The sequence below is a fragment of the Panthera onca genome, chromosome B2, assembly GCF_046562875.1.
Source record: "Panthera onca isolate mPanOnc1 chromosome B2, mPanOnc1 haplotype 2, whole genome shotgun sequence".
Taxonomy (NCBI): domain Eukaryota; kingdom Metazoa; phylum Chordata; class Mammalia; order Carnivora; family Felidae; genus Panthera; species Panthera onca.
The window spans coordinates 131,572,612-131,585,878 of NC_138343.1; the positions used below are offsets into that span (position 1 = coordinate 131,572,612).

The following is a 13,267-nucleotide window of genomic DNA, read 5'->3' on the forward strand; positions in this document are numbered from 1 at the left end:
CCCTTGCTATCCGAGCCAGGCAATCCAGAGGCTTCCTCTGGGTAGCAGCTGCAAAAAACTGGAGGGCCAGACGTAAAAACCAGGGCACCGACCACGTGTGAATCTCCTCTCCAGGAGACACAGTGACTCTGGAGGGCGGCAGAGGAAAAGCATAAAACCTAGTGCTTGACCTCCATGGTCTCTGGAAAGGATCACAGTCAGTCCCAAGATGTGTGTTTAATTACAAGTCTGCCCCTCAGGCTGCAGCCATGATGGTTAGTTGATAGGCCTCCCCCACAGAAAGACTGAACTTCTGGGTCTGTTGCCTTTTGCTGTGCCCCGGGGGTGGTAGCTGTGACGACTCTTTCTCCATTGGTAACAGTCTGGTGGGACCCACAGGCGTAAGCTCCACTGGCTGCCGGAGCCTGGTGATTAGAGAGGGGTCTCCTAGCAGCAGCTGCAAATTCAGGGCACCAGATGAGAATATGAGCTCCTTTCTGGGTGTCACTGATTATTCTAGTTCCACGAGGACCAGGAATGCAAGTTCCTCTGGCCTCCAGAGCCAGGAAGTCAGGAGGCGTCCTCTGGGTAGCTGCTGCAAAGATCAGGCATCAGAAGCTTGTAGAAGCTTCCCTCCAGGAGTACTGGTGTTCTCAATCAGGGCAAAGGGAGAGTGTGAAGCTGGTTCCCCCCAGGCTCTGTTCTTGGAGAGTGTTCCAGCAGGCACCTACTGTGTGTGTTAAATAAGATGCTGGCCCCTCAGGACGAGGCTTTAATCTAAGCCAGTGAGCCTTTCACTTTAAGTCTGGGTGCAATCAGCTAGACTTTTTATTGGATATGAAAATCACTTTTCTCTTTCCCTTATAAAGGGTAAAGTCCACCAGCTTACTTGCTCTTCTCTCTGTTTAAAACAAACACAATACTGCATTTGGAGCTTATTAAATCTTAACCCTTTGGGGGACCCCTAGACATCTAGCACTTTAGTTCTAGAATTCCGTGTTCTGAAATCACTGCATTTAAAGTTGGAGAAGACTAGATGGTTTAGTAATATAATTATACATAAATGTTCATTGGGTTAGTTACAAACAGCTGGATATTAAAAATTCAATGACAATTTGGTTGAAGTGTAAATAATCCAATTGGATGCTTATTGTGCTTTACTACACAGTATATTTGTCTTCTAGATGATTTGCCCAAGCAGCATCCCTCTTTCGTTCTTTTTCTCTCTTTTTTCTTCCACCTCTTCTTCCTCCCCCTCCTTTTCCTCCTCCTTTTCCTCCTCCTTCTTTGTCCTTTTTGAATAGACACCCTTTATTCATACAAAAGTCTGCGTTTAACAGGGGTAATATTGTCAAGATGACAGGGCATATAGTGGCAGTTTCTGTGATTTTAATTCAAAGTTAATTAACTTTACTCATTGCCTAAATCCAAGTGTGTTTCCTTGACCTCCCACAAATTTGAGTCTCTGATTAAGATTTGGGTGGGTCATCTATCTCAGCCCTGATTTTCTTTTAACCTCTTTACATGGCATTGGCCTAGCTGCTGTCCTAAATATTCCAGAGATCAAATGCTCTAATACCATGGACTAAAAAATGACCTGAGCCATGCTTTGTGGACTGCCATGGTCTCACTATGGGAAGTACTTAAACTATTTTTAAAACTGTAAAATACAAGAATGGGATGAATACATCACACATGCACACACACACACACACATACACACACACAAATCCTACAAAATAATCTGTTTGAACTCTTGGCTGTCCCACTGAGAAATTAATATTTAAGCACAAAGTTAGTTTCAAATTTAAAGGACAAAAAAGATCACCTATGTTTGTTGTTAATCCAACAGATTTTATTGATGATCTATTATGTGCTAAATAGTAAGGTAGATTTTGAGGACCTGTGCTGAACAAGATTAACAAAAGTCTCTCGTCACAAAACTCAGAGCCTAATGAAGGAGACAGACACGCCAACAATAGTAATAAAGTTAGAAAACTGGTATAACAGAGATCATAAAAGGTATCTGGAATATGGTAGAAATATAGTGTTCAAACAATGGGTGTTTGATGCGTGACCAAATGAATGAATCAATGAGTGGAAGAATGAATATGGCACACATAGCAGAAACATGTTTCCGTTTAGTGGTTGACTGGGGAAGCCTTCCTAAAGGAAGAAGTGTTTAAGCGATGGCCTTAAAAAGTTAGCTTAATAAATAGGAAAAAGTGTGCTCAAAGCAGAGGAGGACTTATGTTGGAAAGTCTGGAGGTGAAGGAGAGCTCTCTGGGTTCAGAGAAGTGCTAGAAGTTGAATAGATAGCAAGGGGAGAAGTCTCAGAGGCAGCTTGAGACGTGGGAGGGAGTCAGGACATACAGAGTATTATAAATCCTTCTTCTGAGGGATTGAAAATGGTTTAAGGGGTCCAGAGGTTCAGGAACTAACCCAGTATCTGTAACAATAATTAAATGAACTGTTTCACCCATCCCCCTACCTACCTCCACTCTGGTGACCATCAGTTTGTTCTCTGTACTTAAGAGTCTATTTCTTGGGTGAAGTAAGTGATGGGGATTAAGGAGCGCACTTGTGCTGAGCACTGGGTGAACTGTTAAATCACTATATTGTACACCTGAAGCTAATATTTAAAAAATGAACTCCAAGGCTATGATGAACTGGTTATATAACCTCACTGTCTCCCTAACTTGCCTGCTGATTCTTTTACATTAGCTGATAGCCTGATCTTGTTCTCTTGGTCAAAATCAGGATAGAATGAGACACAATGCTTTAAAGATAAGCCAACTAAAATAATTGTATTCCAATGGCACTTTGTTAAATGGAGTACACTGCTAAAAATTATAGCCCCAAAGACAATGAGACCAACATTTAAAATAAAGTCAATACTTTACATTTTTTGAAAGAATTGGTCTAGAATATAAGAAAAAGAAAACTTGGAAAGGAACAGGATGCCTTGAATTACCCCACATTATTCCCCATCTTCTTGTTCTTGGATATTCTAAATTGTTTTAATTTTATTTAAATGTGCGATCTGCAAGTTCTAAGAAAGCTACCCACTTGCTCAAACTCCTACTTTTAGAATGTTTGAAGGGTGCCTGGCTGACTCCCTCGGTAGAGCATTTGACTCTTGGTCTTGGGATAATGAACTCCATCCAGCCCCATGCTGGGGGTAGAACTTACTTTAAAAAAAATAAATAAATAGAAACAAGATGTTTGAAGTGGGAGGGGGCAGAGGAATGAACAAGCCTTATGGGCAAGGAAGTTTCTAATTTAAGTCTACACATAAATTATTAAAAAATGTTTCTTAAGTCCTTACCTAAGGTTTCACCTGAGTGAATTTTTACTATTCCAAGTCTCTCTCTGCCTCAAACTCTAATCTAAGAAAATTTGAGATCCTTTAACGAAGTTTCTCAACATCAACTATATAACTATTTTCTTTTTTTTTTTTTAATTTTTTTTTAACGTTTATTTTTGAGACAGAGAGAGACAGAGCATGAACAGGGGAGGGGCAGAGAGAGAGGGAGACACAGAATCTGAAACAGGCCCCAGGCTCCGAGCTGTCAGCACAGAGCCCGACGCGGGGCTCGAACTCACGGACCATGAGATTGTGACCTGAGCTGAAGTCAGACGCTTAACCCACCAAGCCACCCAGGTGCCCCAGTATATAACTATTTTCAATAGCATTACTTACTTACATCATTCAGAAATTTTGGGAGGTGCAAAACAGGTGGGATTACTGTGAGATAAAACAGTTCATGGTGAATCCAGGGATTATGACTGTCACAATTAATTCATAATTGAAAGGAGATATGGTATGTATGTTGGAATTAAAATGAACTATGAGAAATCAGCTTACTTACTTTAAATCAAGCTAGTACTTTTGTGGATTATTCAAATAATACAATAGGTGTTTAACACCATATTTAATTGACACAAAACCTTACATTTTCAAATGCCTTAAATAATTTTATTTTCCGATGCCCTATGGCTTCAAAAAGAGTAAAGAATCTACACCTTTGGTTGCAGTTATAAGAAGAATTATAAGAGATATGTAGACCAAATTCGCTAAATGTTAAATAGTAAGCTATTTGGAAATGATTCAATTTATAAATACTACTTTGGGCATGGCTTCGATTATGGAGACAAAGTATAGTACTGTTCTCGGTTACTATATGAAATGACATCAATAAATCATCCTATAAATCCCCATCTCGAGTGTTGGGAAAATTTCAAACTTGGCAGGGCAAAAGTTGTAGAAAAAAGGTTTAGTCTTTAGAATATTTCTGAAAAAAACATTTTTAAACCACTCTAAGGCATAATACCAGAGCTTTCTGAATTGTTTTCAAGGAATCATTAACATTCACAAGAGCAATAAAGGGATGTTACAATTCTCTCTGCTTTTTATTAGGCCTCCCCCCGCCCACCCCTTAAACACTGAATCACTTTCCTCTTTATTTTGCACATATAAACACTTTTAAGTGGCTTTTCTGGACTCAATAGTGCACTGATTGTCTCCTTTCAATTATGAATTAATTGTTATAGTCATTAGTTAAGCCCTGGATTCCTAAAGAACTGTTTTATCTGACAGTGACCCCACCTTTTTTGCACCTCCCATAGGTGGCCATTGAACTATAGAAAAACAGTGACAAAAGTAAGGCAGGTTCCGGCTGAGGCAATACTTTGCAATAGGCTAATAGGTGGGTTTCTGGTCCTAATTTAAATGACAGCTTTATAAATGTACATTTTCAAGCATTGCTTTTTGCATAGAAATCAATGATGTAAAGTCACTAGGAAGAAAAGTAGTTATTGGCAAAACTGACTTAAATGTAGTTATTTTATTTTACTTTAGATGTTTCAACATTTAGACTGTGAATGCCAGAATTTGGCGACAGAATATATTACTTTAACTTTCGCAGACTTTTTGATTTCTTATGGCATATTTCAGCTATCAGTTAGTAACTGAAGTTCTGCTTAAATATGATACTGAATTGTGCCAAAGCAGCGTGGCTTCAGGATATCTGAACAGTCGAATATGGGAAGCATCTTCCCAGACAATGACTTGATTTAGCAGGATTTAGGGCAGCCTCTCTCCTCTGCCCTTCTGTGAAAGGCTCCATTGTCCGCAGAGATCATGGGGATTTCCTGTGGGAGAGCTTCTGTTGGAGGGTGAAGGCATGAGCCATAGACAAGGCACTGGCTTATCACCTCATGGACCTCACACACTACATGTAGTGGATTTTTTCCTTAAAACTATGTAGCCATTCTGGTGACTAAACAAACAAATAAACAAACAGACGCAACCTTCACATATTAAGCACTGTTATTAAAGCTTTAACCTAGAAATTTACCCAAGGGATACAGGAGTGCTGATGCATAGGGGCACTTGTACCCCAATGTTTATAGCAGCACTTTCAACAATAGCCAAATTATGGAAAGAGCCTAAATGTCCATCAACTGATGAATGGATAAAGAAATTGTGGTTTATATATACAATGGAATACTACTTGGCAATGATAAAGAATGAAACATGGCCTTTTGTAGCAACGTGGATGGAACTGGAGAGTGTTATGCTAAGTGAAATAAGTCAGGCAGAGAAAAAGAGATACCATATGTTTTCAGTCTTATGTGGATCCTGAGAAACTTAACAGAAGACCATGGGGGAGGGGAAGGGAAAAAAAATTAGAGAGGGAGGAAGGCAAACCATAAGAGACTCTTAAAAACTGAGAATAAACTGAAGGTTGATGGGGGGGTGGGAGGGAGGGGGTGGATGGGTGATGGGCATTGAGGAGGGCACCTGTTGGAATGAGCACTGGGTGTTGTATGGAAACCAATTTGACAATAAATTTCATATTAAAAAAAAAAGCTTTAACTTAGAATAGTAATGGTTGATTAATGTTGGGCCAAAACTGAGGTGCTGAGATTTTTTTTTTTCAATCTCAGAACATCTTAAACTTTTAGAACTGAAGAGTGGCTTCTAGTTCAAGTCTCTCAAGTCTCTCATTTTGTAAATCAGTAGATAGAGGTCTCTGGGGGAAAAAAAAACATGACAAGAAATGCCAATGGTACTAACATTTATGTTAGGAGGTAGAAATATGGGTTATTGTTCCTTTATTACCACTTTCTTGTGGTAACAGCATTTTCATAATGACAGAAAGTATTTTTTATGCATAAGGCAATTACACATATCATTTTAAATGTGCCTTCCACTCTTTAGGCTGATTCTGCCGAGAAGCTGAGACAATATGGACTTTCCCATATCTGTAGCCATCCTGTGCTGGTGACTAGAACTAGGTCTTGCCCTCTCATAGCACCTCCAAAGCCACCTCCCATACCTGCCTGGAAAATCTTTCGTCAAAAAAAGGAAACTGTTATAACAGATGAAGCTCAAGGTATGGGTCATGTTGTCTGGAAATCTTTCTGATTACCATTTCTCTGTCTGTAGGTCTAACAGTTGAATTTGTAATGGAATACATCTCTCAAGGCAAGCTACCCAAAATTATACCTAACGCCTACTTTTAATTTTATATCTAAATGTTATGTCTTTAATTTTTTTAATGTTATTTATTTTTGAGGGGGGGGGAGTGAGAGATAGAGAGAGAGAGAGAGAGAGAGAGAGAGAGAATGAATGGGGGAGGGGCAGAGAGAGAGGGAGACACAGAATCTGAAGCAGGCTCCAGGCTCTGAGCTGTCAGCACAGAGCCCAACGCGGGGCTCGAACTCACAAACTGTGAGATCATGACCTGAGCCAAAGTCAGACACTTAATCCGACTAAGCCACCCAGGTGCCCCTAAATTTTATGTTTTTAAAGGGTTAATTCTCCACATTTCAGAAGCTGAATAGTTTGGTTCACATCTAAACTGACAAGATATATCCAGGCCATTCTTTGGGTGAGGGTATTGTCATTATTGTGATAGAAAATGGTTTGTAGCAAATAATATTTAAAAACTTAGGTAACATATTTAAGCCCCTGGTGTGAAATCACTCTAGAGTGCCCTGTAGAACATAGTCTTTGAATTAACTGATTTATATTTAGAATAGAAACTGACCCTTATTTAGAATATAGGGATATAACTTCATTCTTGGACTCCCCCTGTGTGAATACTGTCATAAGCCACCATGAATGGTAGTTGTGCTAGAAATAAAGAGGTTCATGTGGGCTCAGGGTGGGGTGGGGGACTGTGCTCACCTAGTTCTTTTTTTTTTAACTTTTTGATCATTTTTTGAGTTTATATATTTTGAGAGAGCATGAGTGGGGGAGGGGCAGAGAGAGAGGGAGGAAGAGAATACCAGGCAGGCTCTGCAGTGTTAGCACAAAGCCCTACAGGAGACACGATCTGGGAACTGAACTGTGAGATCATGATCTGATCCCAGATGAAGAGCTGGACATTTAAAAGACAAAGCCGCCTCGGCATCCCGCCCATCTTGTTCTTATTCTCAGTTTACTTCCAACTTCTTCCTAATTCAAATCTCAGTCTTTACTCCTTCAATGTTGTTCTCTCCAAGTCTTCATTCTGATTCCAGTATTTCATAAGTACCAAGTTTGAATGGCAAAAGAAATGAGTGAGAGCATTAAAAGAAACTCAATTCTAAAGGAGATGCATGAGATGGGATTAAAGGAGAACGAAAACTTATAATTTAAAAATTATGGCCTATAGGACGCCTGAGTGGCTCAGTTGGTTAAGGGTACAACTCTTGGTTTTGAAATATACATATATATTTTTTGAAATATATATATATATATATATATATATTCAAATATACATATTTGAATATATATATTTGAAATATATATATATATCTTATTCCAAAAAACTTAAATTGTCTTTGTTCAAAAAAGCTTTATTTAGTATGTCTTTTGTGTTTGTTTTCTTGATTTTGTACTTTCTCCCTTTGTCTTTGCTAATTGCTCATGATTTTCTAATTGTATTCATCCAGCCACAGTATACCACCTTCTAGAGGTTACTGCATTACAGGCTATGTTCACAGGCCTGTTACCTGAATGCGCAATGAAGGCAAAGCCACCTTGAATATACCTAGAGCCCGTTTACCAGTGGCCTCGCCGTGAAGCTTATAAGTATGCTCTAAGTGGGGCACCTGGGTGGCTCAGTCGATTAAGCACCTGACTTAGCTCAGGTCACGATCTCGCATTTCGTGGGTTCCAGTTGGCGTCAGCATCAGGCTCTGTGCTGGCAGCTTGGAGCCTGGACCCTGCTTCGGATTCTGTGTCTCCCTTTCTCTACCCCTCAGCCACTCATGCTCTGTCTCTCTCTGTCTCTCTCTCTCAAAAATAAATAAACATTAAAAACCAAACAAACAGTATGCTCTAAGGGTTCGGTCCCGTGCACCAAGGCTTATACCCCTATTGGTGGCACCTGCTGTGGCTCCTGATACCAATGCAAGTGTTGCTGATTCCTCATGGCAGGGGACCAGGGAACCCTATCTTGGTCACAATGCAGTACGGAAGTCTCCGTGGTGCTCAGGATTCTACAACTGCAATGGTCACATGGATTGAAAGACTTACCTGTTCCCTGCCTCCTACTTTCAACCATAATTTACATGTTTTTAGAATATAAATTAACAACTGTAACCATGTAATTTTCCTCGCCTTTGCTTCTTGCCTACATGATACAAGCAGTACAGCTGGTAGCAAAGATTTTCTAGCACAACACGCTCAGTCTTTGCCAGAAAAGAACAAAGACTAAAGAAATATCTGGTTTGGGTGGAAAGAAGAAAAGGTCAGGTTTGTTGTTGTTGTTTGTTTGTTTGTTTATCAAGCCTATCTGCCCCCCCTCTCTCTTGCTTGATTATTTCAGTCTTTACTTTCTTTGAGCTTCTGCAGTTGACTCTTGGTGCCTGCCAGCGGCTGCATTGGGATACAGGAACTTTGCAATTTCCATTCTTTCCTCCCTCTCTCCCTCCCTCCATCCTCTCTATCCTCTTTCCTGTTCTCTGTCCTTCTGAACCAAAGATCAGCATGCACATGATGCTTGAGAGAAAATCTTTGCTCTAAAATGCATCAAAGAATAGCTGAATAAAGGGGAAAATATTGAACATACAGGCGTTTTCTGATTTTGATAATGACTGTGGTATAATTCTAGCTGCATGATGGCTTTAGGGTGAACTGGGGAAGAGAATCTAAAATTGGTAGGATTCCAACCTATGGCGTCCCACCTCAAGGCTCACCCCATAATTGTCTTTCTTCTATCTATTGGGTTTAATATTTAAAGTGAAAAATAATAGGAAATAGAGAGACAGCAAGACAGAGAGGGAGAGAGAGAGAGAGAGAGAGAGAGAGAGAGATCATTTGAGAGCTTACCACAGAATAAGCACAGAGAAGTTATGTGCACATTCAGAGTTTCTCTTATTTTTCTCCAGTGGGCATCCTTTCCATTGTAGCAGGGGTTTTATTAAAGTAGTCATCTCTAATGTTTAATTCCTGTGATCACCATGTTAGTGCTTGAGCTCTGTTCTGTATACACTGAGAATTTCTTTTTTTAAAATATTTATTTATTGGGGCACCTGGGTGGCTCAGTTGGTTGAGCGTCCGACTTGGCTCAGGTCATGATCTCATGGTTTGTGAGTTCGAGCCCCGGGTTGGACTCTGTGCTGACAGCTCGGAGCCTGGAGCCTGCTTCGGATTCTGTGTATCCTTCTCTCTTTGCCCCTCCCCCACTTGTGCTCTGTCACTTAAAAATAAATAAATGTAAAAAAAAATTCTAATGTTTCTTTATTGATTTTGACGGGGGGGGGGGGGGGGGAGAGAATTCCAAGCAAGCCCAGTACTGTCAGCACAGAGACCGATGCAGGGCTCAAACCCACAAACCGTGAGATCACGACCTGAGCCAAAATCGAGATTTGGAAGCTCAATCCACTGAGCCACTCAGGTGCCCCTCCACTGAGAACTTCTTACTTCTATATTGGCTTCAGACTCCTTTAGGAGTATTCACAAAGTCTTTCTTGATCTAATGCTTTCTTTCCTTCCCATGACCTTGACTTTGTTACATTTTTGGTTCTAGTACCATATCCAGATATTAGTCTGTATTTTTTCTTCATATTTGAGCATTTGTGTTGCAGAGGTTAACTAAAAGAACAGTTTTTAGTGAAAAACTTTTAAAGAAGTAGCAATGAATGTCCAGTAATAATAAGACAATTGTAGGTTTGCTGGGTAGACAGTTAATCTCATCAACACTGCAGTAGATGTTAAGTTATGCTTTTAATTTTAGAAGATTAAAAAACAAAAGTGTATCATACTGAATCAATAATTATCTTTTAGATTCTTTTAGAATCTTCTAGATCTTATAGAACCAATGATAAAGAATCAATAATAGAGAATTTTTCTTTTAGAAACAATAATAAAGAAGCCCGAACAGTTTCTTGAAATTTCAAGTCCATTTTTGAATTATAGGATGAATCCGTTTGCAATTCCAACAGTAACGTAAGTATATCACATTCTTTCCCACAAATACATCTGGTTGACAAATGAAGTGTTTGTGAATTGTCTCACAACTGTGAGACAAAGTGTCTGACAATTATGCTTTGGTGACAGTGATTGCAAGAAAACAATAATCTTAGATTCTTTTCCCCACAGTAATAAGTAGCTAAGATAAATTCTGAATCAATTAAAATAAAGCTTTAATATGTCTGGCTTTATAGCCTTGGCTACTGTTTTAGAACAGTGAAGGATTTTGTTGAACCTTAAACATTAGCACTAACAAATGCTTTTGGTTATTATCTGATACTTAAATTGTAAGATCAGATGATTGTCATAGAAACTAGGGAGATGAAGTATGTTACTTTTAGAGGAAGAAACCCTAAATAGAACAACAAAGAAAATAAAGAAGTAAAAGGAGGAGGAGAAATCCAAATATATTAATATTTGAATATGACAACAAAAGAAAGACTAACATCCTGGATCTAAAATTTCTAATGAGTTCAGATAAGGGAACAGGAAGTCAACAAATAGCAATAATGTGAAGAAATAGTGAGTGATATGAGTGGAAGTGATGATTATTACCACTCAAAGTGTGGTAATTTTTTAAGCAGCCATGCATAAGTAATACATAGACATATGCATGTGTCCAAGATTACCAAATTTATACTCTGAATTTTGCAGATAATTGTACTTCAATTACCCATCAACGAAGTTGTAATACATAAAAATAAATAATAATATGTGAAAAGTTTTTAAAAAATTAAATAGGAATTCTAGGAATTCAATAATTCAAGGAATACAGTAATAACCGAAACTAAGAATTCAATGGACGTATTTCATCAGAGATTAGATGCAGCTAAAAAAGACAGTTAGCAAAAGGGAAAATAGATTAGAGATAATATCCAGACTGAAGCACAAAGACAAGAAAGAAAGAAAGAAAGAAAGAAAGAAAGAAAGAAAGAAAGAAAGAAAAATGTATAGTAAAAACAAATGGAACAAGTTGAAAAGGACCAACATACTTCCAAGTGGGTCTCAGAAATAGAGGATAGAGAGATGGGAGAATAGCCAAAAACTAAAAATATAATGGCAAAATATCCCAAAAGTAAGAAAGAAAAAACCCCTCATGTCAAGATTCAGGAAGTTCTGAAATCCAGCAAGTAAACACAGAGAAAAGTGCAGCTGGACCCAATCCCAGTGAAACCGAAGACAAATCAGATACAGTGAACTGCAGACAGTGAAAGAAATGCTGCCTCACAAACCAACATGGGTGAATGTCACACACACAAAATATTAGACCAAAGAAGCCTGGTGTAAAAAGTACATGGGTTGCTTTTAAGGATTCTATTAACGTTCATTATGAGAAGAAAAATCAAAAGCAATCTATGGTGTTGGAAGTCAGAAGAATAGTTTTCTGTGGTGAGCAGGACTGGCCGTGGTTTGGAGACCTATCGGGCAGGACTCATGGGGCACTGGCAACAATAATGTCCCTTGATCAGCATAATGGTGATATGGCCGTGCTTGCTTTGAGATTTTCAGCAAGGTTTGCATTTATGATTTGCTCCTTGTTTGAATGTATCTTAAACTTAAATAAAACTTTAGTGAACATTTTGAATGGCTTATATTATCGGTCACACAGTGGCCATTAGACGTAGGTTAGCCTTCTTTGGACATATTAAAATCCATGACCAGAACGTAAGCGGATGAAGTAAAACAGTCAAAATTGAGATCAGAAGGCAGTTCGTTGTATGGTTTTACTTTCAGAGCCAGTCAATTTACACTTTATGAACTCTATAAGTTGAAAATGTTAGAGATATTCTTCAAATGGTTTCCTTTTAAGGCTCCTGTCAACTCTATGCATTAACAATTGAGCACTGAGGGGGGTTAGGAGGGACCCCTAGGCAGCCCTAACACAGGACAGTCATTGGCAGTTAGCAATGTCAAGCCTTGAAAGACAGCTCTATAAACCAAAAAGACAGTGTGCTGCTACTTTAATTTAAAAAATTTGTTACTGTTACGAATTTATAAATCTAATTTTAACTTTTAATAAAATTTTGTTATACATAAATCTATTAATTTCCACTAAAGTTTTAAATAGATTTAGTTTTCTGAATTTATTTATACATTAAAAAAATTTTTTTAAGTTTATTTATTTTGAGAGAGAGAAAGCAAGGGAGGGGCAGAGAGAGAGGGAGAAAGAGAGAATCCTCCATTTAGCTCAGAGCCTGATGTGGGGCTTGAACTCACAAAACTGTGAGATTATGATCTGAGCTGAAATCAAGAGTTGGATGCTCAACTGAGCCACCTAGGTGCCCCTATTTAAACATTTTAAATGGCATTTACAATATCATTATATATTGTTATCTCTTTAAGTACTTTAAAAGCCAAAAATCATGGCAAATAAAATCTTGCAAAGTATTTAAATCATTATAAAAGTTCAAATAACCAGGGCATCTGAGTAGCTCATTGGGTTAAGCATCCGACTTTGGCTTAGGTCATGATCTCACTGTTGGTGAGTTTGAGCCCCATGTTGGGCTCTGTGCTGACAGCTCAGAGCCTGGAGCCTGCTTCAGATTTGGTGTCTTCCTCTCTCTCTGCCCCTCCCCTGCTTGCACTCTCTCTCTCTCTCTAAAATAAATAAACATTAAATTTTTTTTTTTAAGGTCAAATAATCAAATTCACATATTTTGAGAAACTTAATTTTTCCTATACCTACCATTAGTTTTTATAAACCCAAATTTTCTTATACCTTGTAACATAATCATAAAACTAAACTTAAATATGCTATATAGATTTTAAAGCCTAATTTGCTGCATTATGTAACATGCTAAATTCTTTCATATGCTA

General features: G+C 38.5%; 1 protein-coding gene across 6 annotated transcripts in view; it reads left to right on the forward strand.

Annotated features, from left to right (window-relative positions):
• Positions 1–13,267, forward strand: part of ADGB (androglobin) — a 167,656-nt gene that overhangs the window by 67,533 nt on the left and 86,856 nt on the right. For all 6 annotated transcript variants that reach the window (XM_060616851.3, XM_060616854.3, XM_060616855.3 and 3 more), the window contains 2 exons: positions 6,206–6,380; positions 10,336–10,426. In XM_060616851.3, coding sequence (XP_060472834.2) covers positions 6,206–6,380; positions 10,336–10,426 — 266 coding nt within the window. The remainder of the gene's footprint in view (positions 1–6,205; positions 6,381–10,335; positions 10,427–13,267) is intronic.